General features: G+C 38.1%; 4 protein-coding genes across 4 annotated transcripts in view; 1 reads left to right on the top strand and 3 right to left on the bottom strand.

The window, feature by feature from the left end:
• Window positions 1-1,752: 1,752 nt before the first annotated feature.
• Ir40a (Ionotropic receptor 40a) lies at window positions 1,753-5,201 on the bottom strand. The gene is made up of 7 exons (XM_030385060.2): window positions 5,056-5,201; window positions 4,404-4,972; window positions 3,537-3,824; window positions 3,028-3,460; window positions 2,454-2,958; window positions 2,109-2,380; window positions 1,753-2,038 (listed from the first exon to the last, which is right to left on the bottom strand). Exons 1-7 carry the CDS (start codon window positions 5,153-5,155, stop codon window positions 1,887-1,889), a joined length of 2,319 nt encoding a protein of 772 aa, XP_030240920.1. The 5' UTR covers window positions 5,156-5,201; the 3' UTR covers window positions 1,753-1,886.
• Window positions 5,202-8,709: 3,508 nt separating this feature from the next.
• On the bottom strand, window positions 8,710-9,529 carry LOC115562878 (uncharacterized). Its single transcript, XM_030385053.2, has one exon. It carries the CDS (start codon window positions 9,302-9,304, stop codon window positions 8,711-8,713), a length of 594 nt encoding a protein of 197 aa, XP_030240913.1. The 5' UTR covers window positions 9,305-9,529; the 3' UTR covers window position 8,710.
• Window positions 9,530-10,300: 771 nt separating this feature from the next.
• Window positions 10,301-11,487, bottom strand: LOC115562877 (uncharacterized). The gene is made up of 3 exons (XM_089256859.1): window positions 11,227-11,487; window positions 10,881-11,140; window positions 10,301-10,812 (listed from the first exon to the last, which is right to left on the bottom strand). Exons 1-3 carry the CDS (start codon window positions 11,279-11,281, stop codon window positions 10,351-10,353), a joined length of 777 nt encoding a protein of 258 aa, XP_089112985.1. The 5' UTR covers window positions 11,282-11,487; the 3' UTR covers window positions 10,301-10,350.
• Window positions 11,488-12,132: 645 nt separating this feature from the next.
• The window catches only part of LOC115562843 (uncharacterized), a 39,693-nt gene continuing 29,685 nt past the window's right edge, over window positions 12,133-22,140 (top strand). The window contains exon 1 of the mRNA XM_030384993.2: window positions 12,133-12,665. The gene's annotated coding sequence lies outside the window, so the exon portion shown is untranslated. The remainder of the gene's footprint in view (window positions 12,666-22,140) is intronic.

Here is a 22,140-nt window from a genome sequence, read left to right as displayed (position 1 = left end):
GCTGGAACATAAACTGGCTAGAACCACTTTCTACCATGAACGCAGCAATTCGTCTTTCGTTTGGGGCAAAGTAAAAGTCAATTTCTTCACCGGCTGTCGCATTATATATAAATAAACTTTTTTTTGGGGCCGAGACGACGACGTTTTAATTTGGTTTTTGGTTTGGTCTTTTTTTTCCTGCTTCTTCTTTTTTGCTTAATTACGGCATGAAAATCGTAAACCGTTTTATGTTTTTTTAAGGGCAGCGGAACAAGAAAAAAAATGTTTGTGCGCATTTGGCAGCCATTGGGCAAATTTGTTTTGTGTCGCTTCTGTGTTCATTTCTTTGTTTGTTTGTGTGTTGGTTTGTTTTGCTTGGGTCTGATGAAAAGGAAATGGGAAATTATTACGAAAATTATGTTGCGCTGCCTGGGAAATTGGGCCATACTAAGCGAGAAGTAAACAAAAAACATAAACAAAAGACTTAAGACACAAACTCGAAGGCGACGGCAGCTGCGCCCGCATCCCATTCAAGCAACAAATTAATTATAACATGCAGCCGTAGTGGCAGCGGCAGCCGCTGCCCCGCTCGCCTTTTTCTGGGCAAGCGCATTAATTATGCCAAAGACAAACAAAGCTGTCGGCGCGGGAGTCTGAGATCCAAGCACAGTGGAACTAGGTTACACACGAAGCCATCGCCATCGCCACCGTCATCATTGCCATCATTGCCATCATCATTGCCATCTCGAGCTTCATCTTCAGCTGTTGCTGCGAAAGTCGAGCAAGAACTAAGGCTGCTCCATAAAATTCAATAATATTTTAAGTATATGAGAGAATGTAGTATAAGGTATGATTCTATGTATGGTGTTATAGATTTAGGTAGAGATGTGTATGCGATGGCGCAATTCCAGGTCTACGTTTTGGTATGTACAGCATGGCAAAATTTAGCTTCGATTCCTCATTAATTTGTCTTGCTGGAGATAAGGTTAATTAGCATTATTTGTTTGCACTGTTTCTACTTCTATGGACAGTCGATTTTTAATGCATTTACTTCTCTTCTATGCATGCTCTTCTAAATAAAAATTTGGATTTACATAGGTTTACTTTTAAAATAATTTTTTTTTCAATAATTTCTATAGTTAGTTACGCCAATTATATATTTTATAAATCTTCTCTTCATAAACAAAATAAAATATTGTATTTATACCAATCCATACTTTCAATTTAATTTAAATAAATATATATGTAGGTTTATTACTATCTGAATACGGAAAATATTAATGTAGGGAAGTTTATTTTATTTAAAGATTAGATTAGATAAATAAAATATATAATTCATTATTATTAATATTATTATTATTATTATATCATTTCAGATTTTTAAAATATTTTATTAGTGTAGTTTTGAGGATTATCAAAGTCCAGTAAAATAGAGAGCTTGAAAAAGTGCGATTTGCGACGATATATAACATATATATATGATATAATAAATAAATATATATATATATATATATATATATATATATATATATGTTATTGCTAATGTAGTATTGCCATTAATTAAATAATTATTAAATATTATTGATTATAAATTTAATAATATATTATATTAATATATTTTTTATTTTTAATAGAGAAATAAATACTAAAAAAAATATGATTCATATTAGAAATATGAATGTGAATAGAAAATGCAGACAATTATAGATATAGCCTGCATAAAGACTATTTTAAATACATATGTATATAAGATACATTAAATATTTCATACATATTGCATTTCCCACACCATATACGAAATCTTCGCACCTCGCACCACTGTTTGGACTGGCAATAATTTAGCGACGCAGTGGCAGCCGAAATCACATTCTTAATGATTTGCATAAAATGGCGATGCGATAAAGTAATCAACCCAAATTCGGTGCAAAGATTCGCACGGTTAGTTGCCGCAGCGTCCGCTTGAGGCGACGCCAGCGACGCAGCCAGCGCAGGCGCCAGCGTCGCAGCGACAGCGCCAGATTCAAGCGGCGCCAGAAGAGCTCCAGCAAGAGCATCAGAGCTGAACGGAATTGCATAATCAATGAGCCACTCATATTCATATTAAACACTCAAAATGTTGACCCACTGACCTGCAGTGACAAAGCCCACGCCGAGGGCAATGAAGGCGCCTTGGAGCATGCGCAGATTCAGGGCGCTAATCATCTCGTTGTCCTGGCTGTGCTGTGCCTGGTCCTTGACCTCATTGCTCATGACATTGGCGTTCGCATTGGCATTGGCGTTCTCAACGGCAGCCAGCTCCTTGGACTGCTGAGCCTGATCCTTGGTCATTTGACGAGCCTGCGCCTCGTACTCACCCGTGGTCATCTTTTCCAATATGCCGCCCTCAAACAGACGCATGAGACTAAAATAAGTGAAGGGTCAGTTAGTCAATTTCTTATATATATATGTATATATCAATTCCAATTGCCACCCACACATCATTCAGGCTGTCCAAGAAGGGACAGCCAATCTGCACAGCCACCGCGGAGTAGCGTGTGTATAGCTTCTGGCTGAGCTGGAACTTCTTCGCTCCGTATTGCTGAATGTTGAAGTAGAGCGTCTCACGGCCCCCGAGCACCGCCTTGTTCTCCCTGCCATCGGCAATCAGCTTGATGCCCGCCTCCACGGAGTCGATGAGGAAGCCCTGCTGGTCGTTCGGCTGCTGTTGACGCATCTGGGCATACAGTTGCCGAAATAGCTCAGTGCCGTTCTCCAGCATCTCCAGCGAGCTGCTCCCCTTCTCCACATACAAACGATAGCCATCCCGCAGCATGGCTGCCTGCAGACGCTGCAGCGTGTTGATGGGCGCCTCGTGAGCCGGGCGAGCGAACTGCGAGGTCAGCTGGGCCGAGTAGACATCGGCCAGCACATAGGTGGCCGCCACCCAATACACGATGGTCAGGAACTTGGTGCGATAGTCGTGATAGAGCTCATGGCAAGCTGAGTGAGAAACGAAAGGTCAAGTGGTTAGCCTAGACTACTTATTCGAGTCGCAGCTCTACCGCTCACATTGCTTCAGGAACAGACGCAGCGTGAACCAAATGCAGCGCTCAAACAGCTGCGGCGGCATCTCTGCCGACGTCGGCGGCCGTACGGGTCGCAGGTGTCTGACCTGCAGCACACAGGGCGTTATCTCCTTGATGTAGGCCATGTGGATGCACAGTTCGCCCAGGCGCTCCACGTCCATGGCGATGCGGTGCCGGCGCCACTTGTAGGGCATGATGATGATGCCATAGAATATCGGGCCCGAGAACACAATGGTCAGAATCAGATATGGCCATATGTCGAGCTTGAAGGGACGCATTATGGCCAGGGCCTCGTTAAGGCGACGCGGCGCGTGCGTGGCAAAGGCGCCCGAATCGGCGAGCGTAAAGAATGAGAACTCAATCGCCTTGCGACGCTCCCAGCTGAGACCCACGTCACCCAGAAAGAAGTCCGCCAGCTGTAACGAGAGATCCCATGTCAATTTGTCAGCGGCCACAGCGGACTCTGCAGTCACTAATATATTCAATTCGTACTCCACTCTGCAGCATGCCGATGCCACCGGTGAAGCTGTCGTTGGCCTCGCCATTGTCGTCCGTGCCACGCAGCGCGCCCTGCGTCCTGCCCGGCGCCTCAATGTACTCGAACGTAAAGTTCATATGCTGGCGCAGCAGCACCAGCAATTGATGATCTCGACCGCCCGTCACATTCGCCTTCTTATAGCCCCCATTCTCGTACTCCTCCTCGGTGCCATTGCCGTTGCCGTTGCCGCTGCCAACGTTGTTGCTGTCGTTGTTGTAGCTCACCCAAAACCAAGGCGGCGACTGCAAAAGTAAAGTTTCTACTTGAGCAAGATGTGCTTTAGATATTATATCTATCATCGCGGCAATTTCGTCAAACATAAGCAAAGTGAAACGCCTTTAGTGTGGGAAAAAGCAAATCGTTTCTACTAGACGACATCAAAAGTCTAGACTAACTATTTAAATTTCTTTGCGTATTTTCTAATTGCATGGAACTAGATGTACTTTAAAGGAAATAGAAAGTATTTTAATTTGGGATGACTTTAGCATTCTAAACCTTCTAGAGTTTATGGCTCAGATCAATAATATCTGTGGGCACGTTTTCGCTTTTTGCATATTTGAAAAAAAATGGAACAACGAATCTGTATCAAATTTTTGACCAAAAAGAAATATGCTAATAATGCCACTCATATACAAAATGAATTAAGTATATTGATTATTTGTTTCTATTTGCCTAAACTTAAAAAAGTAGGTAAAAATGGCATCGCAGAACATGAAATTAGAATAAATTTTTTAATTCATTTTTAAATTAATTCTAGTTGCCAATAAATAAAGAAATAATTAAAGAAAAAACGATTAGCTGAGATTAGATTAGTTACTCACATGAAAGACGGGCACATGGAAGAGGCGACCTTGAAAATTGGCATAGACTGAGGCGGCGCTGGGCAGGAGTGGGGTCTTCTGCAGGCCGAGATTATCGCCATCATACCAGTTGACCAGGCGCAGCTGGCTCTTGGCCGTGGGCATGGCCTGATTGTAATAGATGCGAAATGCATTGGGACGCGGCCGAGTGATGACCACAGCTCGCATCGGCTGCTCAAAGTTGACGCGCGTCGCATTCGGCGGCTTGCTGGCGCCCCAGTAGAACATGTACAGGCTGAGGCGGTGGGCCAGTCGACGTTCCTGTATGCGCGCCGATAGCTCATCCGGTTCGTGGAATATCAAATTGACGCACTCGATGGCGCCCAGCAGATTCGCCTCGATGTAGTCGAGGAACAGCTCGGTGTCATAGAAGATGACGGACTTGTAGTAGAGCTTATGCAATCGCTGTATGAAGTCATCCACTTGGATGGTGTCGTTGTTCGCACAGTCCACGCTTAGCCAACGGGAGCTGGGCTTGGCCAATATGGCCAGCTGACGCGGCTGCAGGCCGTGGATGATCTGCGAGAGTGCTGCAAAAATTCCATTAAAACGCATTGAATTGAATTGAATTGAATTGCGTTGATCAATTAATTGACCGCGTCTCATTGCCCACCTATTGCCACAACGGACTCGTTGCACGGCCTGTAGCTGAGCAGGGGCCGGGCCAGCGGCCAGTGGATTAGGCACAAGCCAAACAACAGGCTCAACTGCATGATGAGACTGCACGATTGGCCAAAGCCCTACGGCACGCCCTTATATAGTGCATGATAGACCTTGTGCCTTATGATAGCCCTTTTGATGCGCAATTATAGCATCAATGCTTAAATATCACATGTCAAAACGCAGACAGACAGACAGACAGCTGAAAAGAGCTGACTATCGATTTTCATAATAAAGAAGGCTTTGCTGTCTTCAGTTGAACATCATTCACCCAAATGGCCCACAGCGTTGACTTGGCCAGTTCTTTTCTTCTTCATCTTCTTCTCTTTTTAATTTTTTAATTATCAGAAGTTTTCACTCTGCTGTTCACTCACTCTCTCTCTATCTCACTATCTCTGTCTCTCTCCCTCTCTGTGTAACGATAGATCTGTCAATCGAACCATGATCGTTGCCAGTTGCCGTTGTTGTTGTTGTTGTCGTCAATCTTCTAATGCTATTGACATTAATTCCGTGTTGTGCGCATTTTTCTTTTTACCCATTTGCTATTGCTGCTGCTGCTGCTGCTGCTCCCGCTTTCAGCTCACATGTCAACGCTCCACTTTAATGCGCCAGTCAATGATTTATCGCAATCAACAGTAGCTGCGCCAGCAGGAGCAGCAGCAGCAGCAGCAGTGGAGATTACAAATGTGGTTGTATACTTAACTAGTTTGTGGGCTGCCACAGAGTGCAGCATGATTCTCTAATAAACCAAGGACTCTGACGTTCAATATGCAGACATATAGTCAGGGGCGTAGGGAGGTTATCGATAATAAAGGGAATGATTCTTAACTCGTGTTGGCAGTTAGATCTGACAAAATAAATAAAAAAAATTTTAATAAAATAATATTTATAATTGGCTTAATCAATACTCTTCCGAATGTATTTATGGCATTTCATATTTTGTCTACTTAAAAAATTAGTAAATAAAAAATTTAATAAATAAAATAAAAAAAATAAAAATAAATAAATAAAGTAAATAATAATAATAATAATAATAATAATAATAATAATAATAATAATAATAATAATAATAATAATAATAATAATAATAATAATAATAATAATAATAATAATAATAATAAAATAAATAATAAATAATACAAAGTTAAAAAATTAAAATTAAAAACAACATCTGTAATTTTTAACTGATTGTCGAATCTAAAAACATGAGCCCCCTCTCTACGCCACTGCATATAAGGGCAAGAACTACCTTACACACATTTTGCTTCGATCCCTTGATCTAGGCAATGCTTGCATTTTAATACAAATATTTAGCAAAATTAGCTTGAGTCATGGTAAATATGACAAATTTTATAAAATCCCCCCAAACACTCTTAGACATTAGATATAAAACATTAATTTCAATCTCAAGTTATAATAATAGATTAATTAAGCCTACAGCTGTCGCTCACCCCAATTCGCGGACTTGTTTTGCAAATACAGTCAAATCATGCATTTATATAGATATATACATACATATATATATATGTATTTCATATCTCACCCGAATGGCAATCAATGAAAGTCGCTTTAAGCCGTTTTGTTTGGCCAAATTGGTTGCTGACGCCAGCTTTGGCGATAGGCTCCCACAGCGACAGCTCAGCGAAAGAGAAAAGCCAAAAAAAATAAAAACCTAAAAAGATGATGACCCGATTATGATATGAGACCGTCTATAATTGCCATGAATATACAAATATATATATATGAATGTCCATATATATATATATATACAATACAATATATATTTGTTATTTATGCCCTGAGGGCAGAGCGAATAGAATGTGGAGAAGGCGGCGTAAAGAAATGGACTGAAACGGAAACTAAGGCCTTGTCTGACCTTTGATCAGAGCTAACACACACACATACACACACACAGTCAGCTAGACAGATATAGGTATTATAGAAATCTGCAATGTTCAAGTCTGTGGCTATTTATAAAGCCGGCTAACAAAAACAAAAAACTAAATACAAAAAAAAAAAAAAACAACAAAAAAACAGAAAAAAAGCGAAACGTAAAAAGGACGTAAAACAAATAAACCCCGCGCTCTGCGTTCGACAACTTGTTAAACTTCAAACTGTCTGCAAACGCGACATTGTCTGATAAACGACAACAGCAACAGCCACTGCAGCAACAGCAACAACAGCAACAACAACAACAACAAGGAGCAGAGAAAGAAGAAGAGCAACGTCCATGCTGAGTGGGCAACTGTCTGGGCGATTGCATCTGCTCGACGCGGCCTCTGTGACTGTGACTCTCAGTTGCAGTCGCAGTCGCAGTCTCAGTCTGAGTCTGAGTCTCTCCGTCTCAGTCCAAGTCTGAGCTGGACTCTGGGCAAGAGCTGAGCCAGGATGCAGCCGCACGCCAACACTTTTTGTTTCAACGCGCACGATAGTGAAATGTGGCCCGGTTCGGTCGATGGACCGGCCCTACGATCGATGTCGATGCTGCCCGCTGCCTGCTGTCCATGGCCCGCTGCAGCAGGCGACAGGCTAAGTGGATTGGTCGATGCTGCCATGGCAGATGGGGGCCGGCACGTTTAAATGCACTTTATTTGTTTTGCCAGCGAGCAGCAGCTACATACGTGCGCGCTGAGCCATGAGCCCATAGCCCTTATCCCCCAATCCCCATCCCCCCAAATCCGATGCCCGATCCTCGATCCTCGTTCCCTGAGCCGAAAGCCGTGAGCCATCAGCCGCCCTCTCATCACCATAACGAGCTGTCAATTGGCGCAGCTCGCATGTAAATCACTTACTAAAGCCGCCAAGGCGAGTCAGGACTGAACAAGCAAAATACTAACATTGATTTTAATGGGAAATCAAGGAAAACCGTTAGCACAAGTAGAGCTAAAGGTGAACTAAAAAAAAAAAAAAAAACCCGATAATTATTACAAGCAGAAATTAACAGAACTATTCTTCAGACTAGTGTAAAAAAATACTATAATATTACATGTTCATAAATATAATAAATTATTAATATATTTAAATTATATTATTATATTTTTATACTATTCTCTCATGGGCGTGTTCGCCTAGAATACACCCAAAAGCTGATACTCTTTTATATTTATATATGTACATATGTCTTATACATCTAAATTCTAAATAAAATACATACATACACACACATATATATATAATTTAAAGCTCTGAATTACCGCAGCGATTGCGCTTGGCCTACATTTGGGAATTTACTATGAGAACTTAATTGTTCAATAAATTGTCTTCAACAAATGAATTTTCAGAGCATGATAATGACATGCAGATGTCTATTTCAAGTATTATTATTTATACGTATTTTTATATGTAAAAGATTGTATATAAAGTCTATATATAAATGAGTAGCCTCAGCTCATGAGTTAGGATCATGATCCTAGCTAAGAATATGTACTTAATGGGATCCTTCACACGACGTTCCATTTTTAATGGGCTTATATACTTATATACAGTGTAGACTCACATAAACATTTAGTGCTTTAATGCCAACAAATAATTCAATATTGAAATACATATATAAACTTGATTTCAGTAGAAATACATCAAGCAACCAATTTTGTTTTTTCCTTTTCTGTTCAGTATAAACCAAATATGAAGTCCCAGAGAGAGCAGCTCGAGTCGGTGTCATCGCCCAGGCTGTCGAGTTTCTTCTTCAGCTTCTTCAGCTGCTCCTCATCGCTGAAAATGGCTTTGAAGACGCGCTTCGTGAATGCATCGGAGACGTCCAGTCTTTTCAGTAGTTTGAGCACCCGTTTCTCAAAGGCGCTATACGCTGCGGTACGCAGTTTATCCTTATCGCTGATATCGACTACGATATCTGCCCGATCGTAGCCTGATGCCTCCGAGTCTGTCTGCGGTTGTTGTTGCTGTTGCTTTGCACGCATCGCATCGTAGGCGAGATACTCGTTGTAAATCTTAATCTTTTCGTCTAGCTGAGAAATGGGCAAAGCCAATGCGATTTCCAGGCGTTCAGATTGCTGCACAAGTTCCTTATTTTCAGTTTGATTTCTCAACAGCTGCAAGACGCTGCTGATCCTGTTCGTAAGTATGTTGTCCAGCTGCAGCAGCTGCTGCATATGACTTATTGCCACTCCTGGGATGCACTGCATCAGCATTGGCATCAGCAGCAACACCAGCGATAGCTCCAGTGCTTTGATCACTCTTGACATGACGGCGAACTTCTGACTTCCAACTGTTGGCAGACGTTGAGCCACAGCTGCCTTATAAAGCGTTCACAGTTCTCTGATAAGCTGTCCCTGCTAAGCCCAAGTTATGAGCCGACATTTATTGACTTTTCAAGGCATCATATAATAGGTGAAGGTCCGCACTGGGTTGTTGATATTGTTGTTCGCAATGTTTTATTGCTGTTTAGTTTTTGTTCTACTTATTTACTTCTAAGAAATGTTTAACGAATGTAAAATGACTTCTATAGTCTTCAATAGTCTTTGCTCTTCGATGTGATTCTCACAATTTAATGCAAGTGAGAAGAGGCCATTGGTTTGGTCTGTATGAACTAGCAAGAGATGGAGAGTTAATATAAGATGTATCAAATCGGGTGTAGCCTCCTGTTATAGAGTATTAAGATTTTGTTGTCGATGCTGATGGGCCAGAACATGATCGGCTTTCGATACCGTTGTATATTATGTAAGATTCAGTGCTATAGGACTTGACTATACATATATGCGAAGACAATGGCGAGATTTTATTAAATATACACTGATCATGTCCAGAACGTACCATATTCAATAAGGATGAATAGAATGCATATTGAAAGACTCATTCATTCATTCTTGACAAATCTTAAAATGTGCTCCTCTATACTGACTGAAGTCTCATTGTAACCAACGAACCATATCAACTTTGATTTACCGCATTTTCGAAGTAGATTACTTTATTTTTTTATTATTTATTATTGTATATTTTCCAAGGCATCAACCTATTTTCACGCTTTCTTTAAGCACAATTTTTATTTTATTTAATAACTTTCAGATTTATGTAGTTTTGTTAATTTTCGATAAATCGAGAATTCAATCATACAAAATTTAATAATAATGATATAATAGTGATACATAATAATAATATGCAAGAAAATATAAGTCCATGCAAATATTTTCTTCACTTATTAAGTTACAAAAAAAAAAAAAAATGCTAAATGCATTTTTATTATTTTGCATTATTTTTGTTTTTGTTTTTTCCATTATATAGAAAAAATGAATTATATTGAAAAGAAGGAAAACCATTGCGTCCAATCCCACCAATCAAAATAGTCCTCATGCTGCGAGTCCTCCGAACTATCGGAACGACAGGGTTTGCTATATAAATTCAGTTTGTATGACTTTAGCGAGTTCTGCTCATTCAGAGCCGCCATCAATTCTTTTCGTTGCTTGCCATAGATTTTTTTGCATTTCTTTGATAATGGTTTGTGGATCAAATAGCTTTCGACGACAGCGATACGACTGTGCAAATTACTCTCCAGCTTGAGTCGCAAGTAATTGTAACTTACAAATTTGTCATATGCTTGCAATTTCAACTGCAGCGATTCGGGACCCAGATTGGCTATATGCCGCAGATGCGCCGTTTGCTGATCGTATTCGGTATTGCCAACAATATGGCCTATTTTAGATATCTCTAAAATATGTGCAATCTTCAAATTGATTTTCTTGTCCTCAATATTATTCTGCAACAAAAATCTCCAAGTGTTGTTGTATCTTAAGAATTATTTTTGGAAATGCAAAGCATAATTACCTTATGTGTGGTTGTTTGTATGGTCAATGTTGTCATAGTAGGTGGTGCTTTGGATGTTTCAGCTGGTGGTTTAGATGTCTGAGGTGGTCGTTTGGATGTTTCAGCTGGGGGTTTAGATGTCTGAGGTGGTGGTATGGGTGTCGGTGTTCCGATAGGTGGATTAGATGTTTCCGACGGTAGTGTGGGTGTCCCAATCGTTGGTTTGGGTGTATTTACAGGTGGAGGAGTTCGTCCAGAAGGCGACGCTGAGTCTACATTCACTATATAAGAAACAGGCACTCTTGTTATTTACTGTCTCTCGTGAAATATACGCAGGATAATTGTAGCTAGATTTTCCGTAACTTACGAACTGCGCTGAACAGCAGGCACAGCCCTACAAAGGAGTATAGAGTATGTTCCATGCTTTTGCTACGCTTTCAGTATTACAATTGATTTGCTCGAACTAGCTGGGTACTCCACTTTTATACTTAGAATAGTAAGGCGGAAGAGACTTTTTTTTTTTCAAAGATAATACTTAATGAAAGTTGTCAAAGCAAAGCTCTTAGAGGCGCTAACATAAATTTCAATTTTATTATTGTATTATCGCATGTTTTATATTTGTTTTAGGTTAATTTCCTTAAGAACACGAACGAAGATAAGTTAATCACTTTGAGTCTACTTAAAACAATATTTGACACAAAAGAGATTACTTAATTCTGCATAAACTATAAATTAAAATATAATTATTAATATTTATTATTACTAAAATTTAATTAAAATATTTTATTGCCTTTTAATAAAGCCAATAATATTTTTTTTGGTTATATTGGTTCTCTGAATCTCGCTTCTATTTATATTTTAATATAATATAACAACTTACTGTAAAGCAAACGGGTTTTCAGTTCGTAATTAATAATTGACTACAAAGTGACTTTCTCAGCCACTAAACTTTGTTAAAACAAACATCAAGACATGCATTATATTTGTATTTTACTTTTTAATTAGGTTTCTTTCTTTTCGGTTAATTTGATTTTTAACGGGTTAATAAATGACATCCACAAGTTGTGGAACGCAACAAACAGCTGCGCTCAGGTGACTACAGGTGAGAGAGCGAGAGAGTCTTTGAGTCTTCGAGGGAGAGAGCGCACGATCCACAACAATGACGATTACAATGACGAAGACGGCGACGGCGACGACGACGACGACGACGACGACGACGATGTTGCTGTTGCTGTTGTCGGTCGTTCGTCTTGCTGGGCTCAGCAGCGTCTGGTCTTGCAGTTGGTTTTCCAAGTGGTCGAGTGCTTAGCTCAGTTCTTGAACGACTGCTGGCCGTGTTGGTAGCCAAACGCGGAACGCTGCTTGATTAACGTGAGCACCGGAATCGTGTCTTGTGTCTCGTGTCTCGAGTCTTGAGTGTCGAGTGTCTCGTGGAGTCGCAATCGGTGGCGGCAGACGACGCGTTTTGCTTTCAATAGACTTGGTTACTTGGTTCGGCTTTATGGACATTTTGTGAAATGCAAAAACAACTTAACAAAATCAAGCACTAAAATCAACAAAGTGAAATTTTGAATGCGTTTTGAAAATTAATTGGCAAAAGAAATAAACGCATCAATGTTAGCAAATAAAGAAATCGCTTCAATCAAAGAAATAGAAAAACAAGTTTGAAACCGCAACAACAACTCCAAAATCAACGAAACTAATAATGCAATTGAAATCCATACAAAGTGCTTAACAAATTGTGTATGAAAAATCAAATCAACCAATTGAAACAAATTCAAATTCAAATCAAACAAGGCGCAAAAGGTGCGTACGAAAATTTATGAAGAAAATCATAATTTATAAGCTCCAAATAGACAAGAAAAACAGCTGAGAAAATATCAAGAAATTGATATATGTAAATAGGAAATGGAAAACCATCAGCTGACAAAATATAAACAAATTGTGAATTGTTAACTAGTCCAAAGAGCTGAAATTAAATAAACTTTTGATTGTCTATTATTGTCGTCGTCGAATTGGTGTAATGCAAAGTTCTTATTTTTGTTGTTGTTGTATATTTGGTTTTTGTGGCTACAGAGCGCAAAAATACAAATATCGCTCCCGACCAGCTTATATACAGGCACATGAAAAACTGTTAAAACCTGTTTTCAGCGGCGCATGCGCCAAGCAGAACTCGGGAACAGCAACAACAACAGCAACAACAACAACAACTACAGCAGAAACTGGCAAGAGAAGAAAAGTTGGTAGGGCTCTGGCTCTGGCCGAGTCGAATCTGTGAGCAAACTGTGAAGCAGCCGGCCCAAAAGACGTACAACACCTGAAAAGGAGGCGCAACAGAAGCTGCCTGAACGCGCTGTAGCTCGATAAAGCCGATACAAATTTATCAAGCTCAATTCAATTCCAAAACGTAACGAAATCGAAGAGTTTGAAGTTTCGACTTCCTAATAGCGCTCCAAACGATTGCCGAAGGGCAAGGAACCAAATATATTGCACTTGTGCAAACAAACGCATCAGTCAAATAATAAGAAAAAAGAAAAAAAAAAATTGTTATTTGCTCATTTTTGTATTCGTTTCAAGGCAACCTCGCCAAGTATCTATCTAGGCAGTATTTGCACAGCAGCCGCCACCGAAACACTTCAATTTCGGTGTTTTTTATTCACTCAACTCTTTGTTATTCTCTTGTTGTTGTTGTTGTTGATGTTATCTGAACTGGCGCAGCTTAAGATACAAGCGTGCGAGCAACAGCGCCAGATAAGCGCGAGATATGCACAAAACAAAACAAAATCTCTCGAAAAAAATCTTTTAAGATGCAAAAATTGTTTGCCTTGACGCGCCGCAGATTAGATGCCCTTAGGGCATTGAGATTGCTCCATATGGAATTTATATATACTTAAATATCTATATGAAGCTACATATAAATGGGATCATTTTTATATTACACTAAAATAAGGTTTCTATCGATCTTAAATGACACTGATATAGTAGATTTTTGTAGCATATTTAAGCATGTTTGATTAGCATATTTAAGGAATATAGTTTCAAGTATTTTAGATAATAATTGTCTCTATTATATCAAATCAGTTTCTATAGCTTTTGAAAAACTATAGATATTTATAATATTTATATATCAGTTCGCAAATTATATATATTCGAATACAGAATATACACATTTTGGGCACAAATACATGACAATCTAACTTCCGCTATAAGCTATTAATCAAGTACATAAATATGCTTAGTGGCATCTTCCTGGATGTGTCACGCGTTTCCCCAGAAAATTGAAATGCCTTTTGGTAAAAAAAAAAGGGTATAAATCATGCACAGAAAGAATCAGTCGAACAGCTCGAAACAGCCGGCCAACACCTGCCGCTGCCAATGAAGGTACACCCCAAGGGAACACAGCCGAAACTTGCTCGCTCTCCCTCTCTCTCTCTCTCTCTCTCTCTCTCTCTTTGAGTCTCTTACTGAAGGCGGCCTCTTTTGGGATTTATTCATTCATGCAATTCGTGTCCGTTTCATTTGCTTTGCTCCTCTTTGTCTTGCATGCAAATTTTTGCGTTTCATTTTCTCTGCATATAAGTCTAAACATACATATACGAATATATATTTCTGCATAGGTATATAAGTGTAGGTAGAATTACGTTGAGTGTGCATGAGAGTTATACATAAACCACAAACATATAATACACATATACAAATATACATACATCGCTTTATTTAAAACCATAAAAAACCGCACAAAGCTCTTCGAACAATTCCTGAAAATGTCTGTTGTTTGCCGTGTTGCCCAGGGTCATGCCAAGTCACAAGCCAGGCCGAGCAACTTTCATTAAAGCCAAACCCACTCAATAGCACGCTGAGGCATTATTATATATACACACACATACATTCATATATTTGTTATTATGTTTGTGTGTACTTAACCGTTTGTATATTTAACTATACCAGGTCGATCTCTATGGAGCCACAGCGCTCAATCAAATCCAATGCAAGAGCATGTCAAAGATCACAGCAACGGCCACGACCAATTTATGATTATAATTAAGTCCAGTTTGGTTTTGCCACAACCATTGGCCATTATGCAATTCACTATGTTTTTCCTTTCGTGATACCCGAGACGGTTATGAAATTGTTCTAACTTGAGGCCGCTCCCCCTTTAGCTAACAAATTGGCGAGATTCTTGCGGCATAGTCGAAGACTTTAAGGCAATAAAACTTGGCAGTTACTCAGAGTTTTTATGTGTATTTGTGTTTTCAGTTAGTTACTTTCAAATTGTGGGCAGAACTGGCTCATTTGTCGTTAATATCAAGAAGCTATTTGTATATATAAATTTTATTTTTTTGTTATCAAATAAATCATTTTTAGTCTTTAACTGGGAAAGTCTTAAATTATTTCTAGAGTATTAATACAAATATTCCAATATATTTATCTATAAGTAGTTTAATATACATTATATAAAAGTCCTATTATTATTTAAAGCCTATCAGTAGCTGCTGTTGAATAAGAAATAATATATGCATATGAAGAATTATATTTCTCTTATTTATTTTTTATTAAGCAACATACTTTTAATCTTATTATTGAAATAAATATTGCAAAATGGAAATTAATTTGAGCTCATTTAAGTTGCTTTTGAGTAAAAAAAAAATATATATATATATATTTCTAGGGAATTTCAGACAACAAATTCATATACCTTTGAAGTTGCCAAAGAATGAATTCATTTTCTTAAAACATGTGCATGTCTATATATATTTATTTATATATATTTCTATATATGTATTTACTTTTTTATTATTTATATAATAAAATACTCATGTCTAAGGTGGCTAAATTCTTATTAGTTGCACTGTTAAAAGAAAATAATATTTATATATTTATATTTATATAATATAGATATAAATATTATTATCTTATCTCTAAAAACATATTATTTGTGTTCTCCAACCACTGCCAAGCAAATAACTCTGCTCCCATTCACATTTACATATACTCCACCAATATACATATAAAAAAAAAATTCTTTAAAATCTATGCATAAAACTCTTCACTTTTGTTTTTGGTTGCCTTGACAATCCGTTGTTATGTAAGTGGCATAAATTGATAGCTGTCATAGAAACAAAACAAAGACTATTTGCCTTCTTGTATTTTGGCTTTCTTTTTGCATTATGCTAATTGAAAGGAACGTTTTGATAGATAGCATTTGAATTGGATTATCTATATGTATGTGTATATATCTATATATATATACATTATATTTTTGTTACTTTTTGTCACTTTTGTTTGTTTATTGTCCTTGACAGCGCCCGTATGCTCAGTAACACGTAATTAACTGTCATTGGTTTGCAGTTTGGCTTTTGACTCTTGGCTCTTGGCTCATCCATCATCTAATTAATCATTTCTTCAAAATGCCAATTTGTTATTTTTATGAATTTATTTTACAATTTGTTCGATTTTTTGCTGCGTTTTCTTTTCCGACAATTAAGCAAGTTTTGTGCAATTGCGCCCGTGCGATATCAAAAACTTTGGCTGGCGCTTTATGCTTTGCTTACCCACGGCGAGGTTAAACTTTGACCTAGTTATTCAATTTGAGTTGCGACGCCGGCTATTCATCATGTTGCAAATGTTATTCAAAAAAACACAATAATAATAAAAAATTGAAATTTAAATAAAATTGTGCAAATATTTGCATAGCCAGTCGCATGGCCGGCAATTAAATTGAGTCTACTTCGCGGCGCCTTCGCAACGCCCATTGACGCGCGCCCCCTCTCGAGATGCCAGCGCTAAAACTAAAAGTATTTGATCATTATTATCATAATTTCATTTCGTTTTGCGCTCTTCAATTTCATTATTATTATATCGCTTTTTTTTGGCAAGAACTTGACCAGACTTTTGTCTATAAATAGACAACACTTGCGCGGCTAAAGACAAACAATGCCAGTTATTAATATATTAGTTATTTAAACAATGTGCCATGCAAAAAAAAAACAACGAAACAACGAAATTAATAATAGCACTGAAGAGTCATCGAGAGTCACTTCAAGCTGTCATAGCTGCTGGCATGTGGTGTAGGCGTATGTGGAACTAGAGATGGCACACAGCAAATGCCAACTATCGCAGGCTACTAAACAGTTGGCACTGACAAGGCTCAGCTCAAACGTTTGTCAAACTATAGAGATGAGCAAACTACATACGATAGTCATCGTTATAGATAGTTGAGGTTTTCTAGTTGGCAAAATATGTACATATACATATATAGATATTCTTTATATTAATGAAGTGCCAGACATTTCTCGAGATAACTATCGCATCTCTATATACATACATACATAGAAGGGAAATTTTAAAATTAGCTTAGTCTTTTAACCTAATAGAGACGTTCAGCTGCAAGCGATAGCTATCGTTTCATATTATAAATAGAGAGCTCATTAATGTATGCTATAACTAATCCAATAAAAATTTACATAGTATATGAATAATATATTAAGCAATATTCGAGTAATATATGTACCTAACCATATATAGAGTATCGAACAAATAATTTAAAAATAATAATAATATTTAAATAATGAAAAAAGAAACTTATTTCCAAATAAACATCTACCAAAGTCGATCAAGCAAGTAAATCAATCATAAAATGTCGAACGTTCTCTTTATTTAACCTTTCTGAGCAAAACTTCAAATTATGCGCACATTCGACTCATGTCGAAGCAATTTCAACAGTTTTTCTACTTTAATAATTCCATTTCATGCATTAAACTCAATATCATTAATCATGGCATAGAGAATTCACCCATCACTAAAATGCCAGAAATTGGAGCTCTATAGAATGGGTCTCAGTCCAGCCAGTAGTACGATCAGCGGGCGAGCGGCCCGGCATGCACTTGATAGTTCATTATACCAAATTGGGCTAACCTCATATGGGTGTTATGATTATATATACACATATATATGTACATACATATATACAAATGTAGTCGCATATCGGAGCACGTATTACTGTCGTCCATTTGCGGAAACAGCTATCGACAATAAATGTATAGCGTAATACAATTTCACGCTTGAGACCAGGGCCAAGTGGAGTTGGCTTTGGCTACTGGTTATAGACCAGACAATTAGCCAGCAACAACAACAGAAAATAAATGTTTTGATTTGTTTTGTTCGCAAACGCCACTTAATAGATCAGAAATGGAAATGTCTGAAAGAGAAACAGATGTTTGGAACTTGGAGCCACATAAATGAGATAGAGGTCGTCTAGCATAAGAATACAAAGCCACAGTCAAGGCGAATAAACTGTAACAACTTCTGAGCAAATGAACTGTAGCTAATTGGATTTACCAGCTAACTGATCATAGTCGGATATATTATACATAACCATATATATGTATATACATATATGTTGTATATATGTTCATGTGTTGCGGCAATCTGTAATTGGGTCATTTCGTGTGGCAGCAGCTGTGCCGTTATTCCATGCGAGTGTCATGAAGGAAATTATGTCACACCAAAAGTTTTGACAGGCTGAGGAAATGGTGCTCTAATAAAACACAAAAAAAAAAAAAAGAAAATAAAAAAATATATGTGTAAAAAAAAAAAACAAAACTTCAACTCTTCAACTCATTTGCGGTCATGTTGCAAACGGAAAACGTCGCTCGGCTATAATCACAAAATAATAACCAAAAGCTCCACAATCCACTCTAGAGTTATATAGCCCCGCTCTTCCGAAAATTGGCCCAACGCTGCGGAAATAGCGGGTTTTTGGATTTCCAGACAAACGATGAGATAGCGTGAGAGCGTGAGCGATAGAGAGAGAGAGAGAGAGAGAGAGAGGGGCAGATAAAGTGCCATCATAAACGCCATTTAATTGTACGAAGTAGCAGCTGAGCCAAGGGAATGCCAGCGATAAGCCAAACAGACATTGGACAATTGTCTGACCTGGTTTCCATTACGAGCTTGGGTGCGGGACAGGCGGGGGAGCTGGGGTTATGTAAATGATTGCACTCGTGAGTGCACTTACCAAAATTAGTTCACAACTTTTAGTTTTGGTTTCAAATTGAATTTGTTTTACACTTGCCAGAGAGTATTTGGATTTGGTGAAGAGGCGTGCTGGCAGGCAACGTAGAGAAAGAGAGGGCAAGGAGAGGGAAGGGTTGAGAGAAAATTATGGATATATAGATAAAGAGAGACAGAGATTGAAATTGGAAGGGAGAGAGAGAAAGAAAGGAGAGATGACGAGACAAAATCGGTAGTGAATGAGAGAGAGAGAGAGAGGGAGGGAAGAGAGAGAGAGAGAGAGAGAGAGAGAGAGAGAGAGAGAGAGAAAGAGACTAAAATGACTAAATGAGAGAGAAAGAGGGAGATGAAAAGAGTGAGGGAGGGATCCAAGGAAAGAAAGAGAGAGGAAATAAACAGAGCAGAGAAAAGGATGAGAGAGATGCAGAGTGAGACTGAGAGAGAAAAAAGATTCGTTAGGTAGGGATTAAGCAACAGAGAGAGAGAAAGAGAGAGAGAGAGAAAGAGAGAGAGACTAAATGTTTAGTATATCGACAGGCCTTACGTATACTTATAAAATAATTTTGTTATTATAATTCATAATATATTCATTCTGAGTAAAAAAATGTGCATATTTGTAGATATATGTATTTATACACATATATATGTATATGCCCATATAAATTGAAAGAGCATTTGAAACTCGTTCAGTTGAATGCCTGCCAAATGCTCTGCTGCCTGTTATGCGATTGATTTGGTTGATCTTTAATTTGATTGTTGTTGTTATTGTTATTCGTCAAAAAGTTTGACTGTTTTACATGCCAAGCACACACACTCAAGCAGACACACACACACACGCACACACATATATACGTTGTCTTAGCAGCAAATGGGCCAGCTTGGCACGATTTTTGGTGTAGTTCTTAAGCGCAATGTCGTGCCATGAAATGCAAACACATAAAACATATAAAAGAAAAAACCAAAACAAAAGCGATTTAAAATGGTGCTGCAATGCTACAAATAATTTGGTAAATAAACCAATGCCAAAGCGAACCTGCTCAAAGCCAGATAGAGAGCTATCAAGAGAGAGACAGCAAGATAGAGAGAGAGAGAGAGAGAGAGAGAGAGAGAGTGACAAAGTGTAGCCGGTGGCAACAGCCTCAACCTGTGCCACTTCCCAGAGAGACAATGCGCCAATGATGACGGCAATGAGAAGCGGGCAATAAAATACAAATTGACAGCCAAGAATGAAAGTGGTGAAATTTATTTAGCCCGGCTTCGGCTATGGCTCCGTCTTCGTCTTCGTCTGCATCTCCGTGTCACTCTTTCTCTCTGTCTCTCTGTCTGTCTCCTGTTCCCTCCTCGCTGGCTGGCTGGCTGGCTGCTTCTAGCTGAAAGTGAGCGACAAAACAGTGACAGGCCACTGTGAACAGTTTGTAGACCGGACCAGATCGCAACGGGCCAATTCAAAAGCCATAATAATTCTTAAATAAAAAAAAATTAAAAAGCAAAACCGAAAACCGAAACGTGAGAGCGACTTTCGTTGAGCGCGTTTAAAGACGCGCAGAAAACGCGCACGCCGCTTGCAGCTGACAGAAAGCGCGTCTAATTACAACAACAACAACAACAACAGCAACAGCAATCGACTTCGACCCGGCTATGGGGCATGAGGCACACGGCACGCGGCACTTTTTCTAATGAGCTCTCGGCATTTAGAAACAAAATTCTAAATGACAGTTGACAGTCAACAAATTGAGGCCAAATCGTCGACCAACCGCAACGCATGGATCGCGCACTCCCGTTCCGTTTCGGTTCGAGCTTTGAACTGCCCCAGAGCTGTAATTAAATATATTTATTTTTTTTGTTTTATGTTTATATCTTTCTTGTGATTTGTCATTTATCATATTTGTCACACATTTTTGCGCGCTGCTGTGCTTCTGGCTGTTGTTGTTGTTATCACTCATGATTTAACAGTTGTTTGTGAATTTTCTTTTATAAATGTAATTAAAATCGTGATTTCGCAAAATGCGTTTATGTTTATGCAGCTGCAATGCAGCCTTACAACAATTACATTCGAGCTAATAATAATTTAAGTTAAGTGTCATACCGTTATAGTTTCTATGTAGTATATTAGTTAGTATATGCACTTAAAGGGCTGATTCATAGCTTCGTTCAAGCAGCTGTTTAGCAATACGTAAATAAAATATAATTAAACATTTTAAACAGTTTTAGCAACTTTAACCCCACTAAATTACAAATGCAAAAATAATTTTATTTTAATTGCATTTTTATGGTGTATATATATTTGCAATTTAAATAAAATATTCCAAATATTCCTTATATAATACTGATCTCTTATACATATGCATATCTCGTCTGTTCGTTTGAGCCTTTCTCATTTCCCACTCCCCATGCCTCTCTCTCTCTCTCTCAATTTTTTATGTAGTAGTGTATTACTTTTTCAACTTTTTATTTACTCTGGCAATTTCGTGTCGCTAATTAGCAGCTAAGTTGTTTGGGCCAACCTTTGCTTTATGGCTGAACCGTGCTACCCCCCAAAAAAACCTAAGCGGAATGGCCCAGAACATGGGCCAAGCACACTCACACGCACACACACACTCACACACTCACATACAAAGTAACACGTCACAGCGCTGAGGCAACAACTATGCTAAGTTATGCAGAAACGTGCAGTTTTTATTTGGTCATAAACCTTTCGGCCAAGGCTCAAACTTAGCTCCAACCGGGCTGAGGCTGACACATAGCGGTGATCAGTTGATGAGGTTTTTGTATGCTTGTTTTTATACCTATATACATATATACGTATATATATCTGTACATCTATATCTATATATATTTCTCGTACCAACTCCCGGTTAGGCTTTTTATTTTTCTGTGTTGGGTTTTCAATTGTTTCCCTTTTTATACCCAGCACCAATTGGTACGTAGGGTATAAGAGTTTTACGCAATTGCAAAAACATTTGCTATTTTAATTATATATATTAAGCATTACGAATTAAGTATTACGAATCGAACTTAATTGATTTTTAAATGTCAATATTATTCCAAATTATATAATAACTACAACTATTAGCTGCTATTGCTGAACCAGATTATCTAAACATTACGATAATATTTATACAAATGGAAAAACGTATATATTTATGAAAAATGGAATAAATTAATATAAAAAGAAAATTATGAATGAAAAACTTTCTTTAAAATATTTATTAATCATTTAAATAAAATTGTTAAATTATATATAAAAATTAATACAAATAATAATAAG

Source organism: Drosophila navojoa, chromosome 3 (assembly GCF_054131105.1).
Source record: "Drosophila navojoa isolate 15081-1374.11 chromosome 3, UAZ_NAV_1.0, whole genome shotgun sequence".
Lineage (NCBI taxonomy): Eukaryota > Metazoa > Arthropoda > Insecta > Diptera > Drosophilidae > Drosophila > Drosophila navojoa.
Note: the sequence above shows the minus strand (reverse complement) of the source record. Positions and strands in the feature narration are given on the sequence as shown.

Excerpts from the sequence above, each read along its gene's own strand:
- LOC115562877 (XM_089256859.1), bottom strand. The coding sequence starts at position 11,281 with ATGGAACATACTCTATACTCCTTTGTAGGGCTGTGCCTGCTGTTCAGC. Across the intron at positions 11,141-11,226 it reads CCTGCTGTTCAGCGCAGTTC|TGAATGTAGACTCAGCGTCG; the intron begins GTAAGTTACGGA and ends TTTCTTATATAG. Across the intron at positions 10,813-10,880 it reads TACAAACAACCACACATAAG|AATAATATTGAGGACAAGAA; the intron begins GTAATTATGCTT and ends TTTTTGTTGCAG.
- LOC115562878 (XM_030385053.2), bottom strand. The coding sequence starts at position 9,304 with ATGTCAAGAGTGATCAAAGCACTGGAGCTATCGCTGGTGTTGCTGCTG.
- Ir40a (XM_030385060.2), bottom strand. The coding sequence starts at position 5,155 with ATGCAGTTGAGCCTGTTGTTTGGCTTGTGCCTAATCCACTGGCCGCTG. Across the intron at positions 3,825-4,403 it reads TCCATGTGCCCGTCTTTCAT|TCGCCGCCTTGGTTTTGGGT; the intron begins GTGAGTAACTAA and ends TTACTTTTGCAG. Across the intron at positions 2,959-3,027 it reads GCGTCTGTTCCTGAAGCAAT|CTTGCCATGAGCTCTATCAC; the intron begins GTGAGCGGTAGA and ends TTTCTCACTCAG.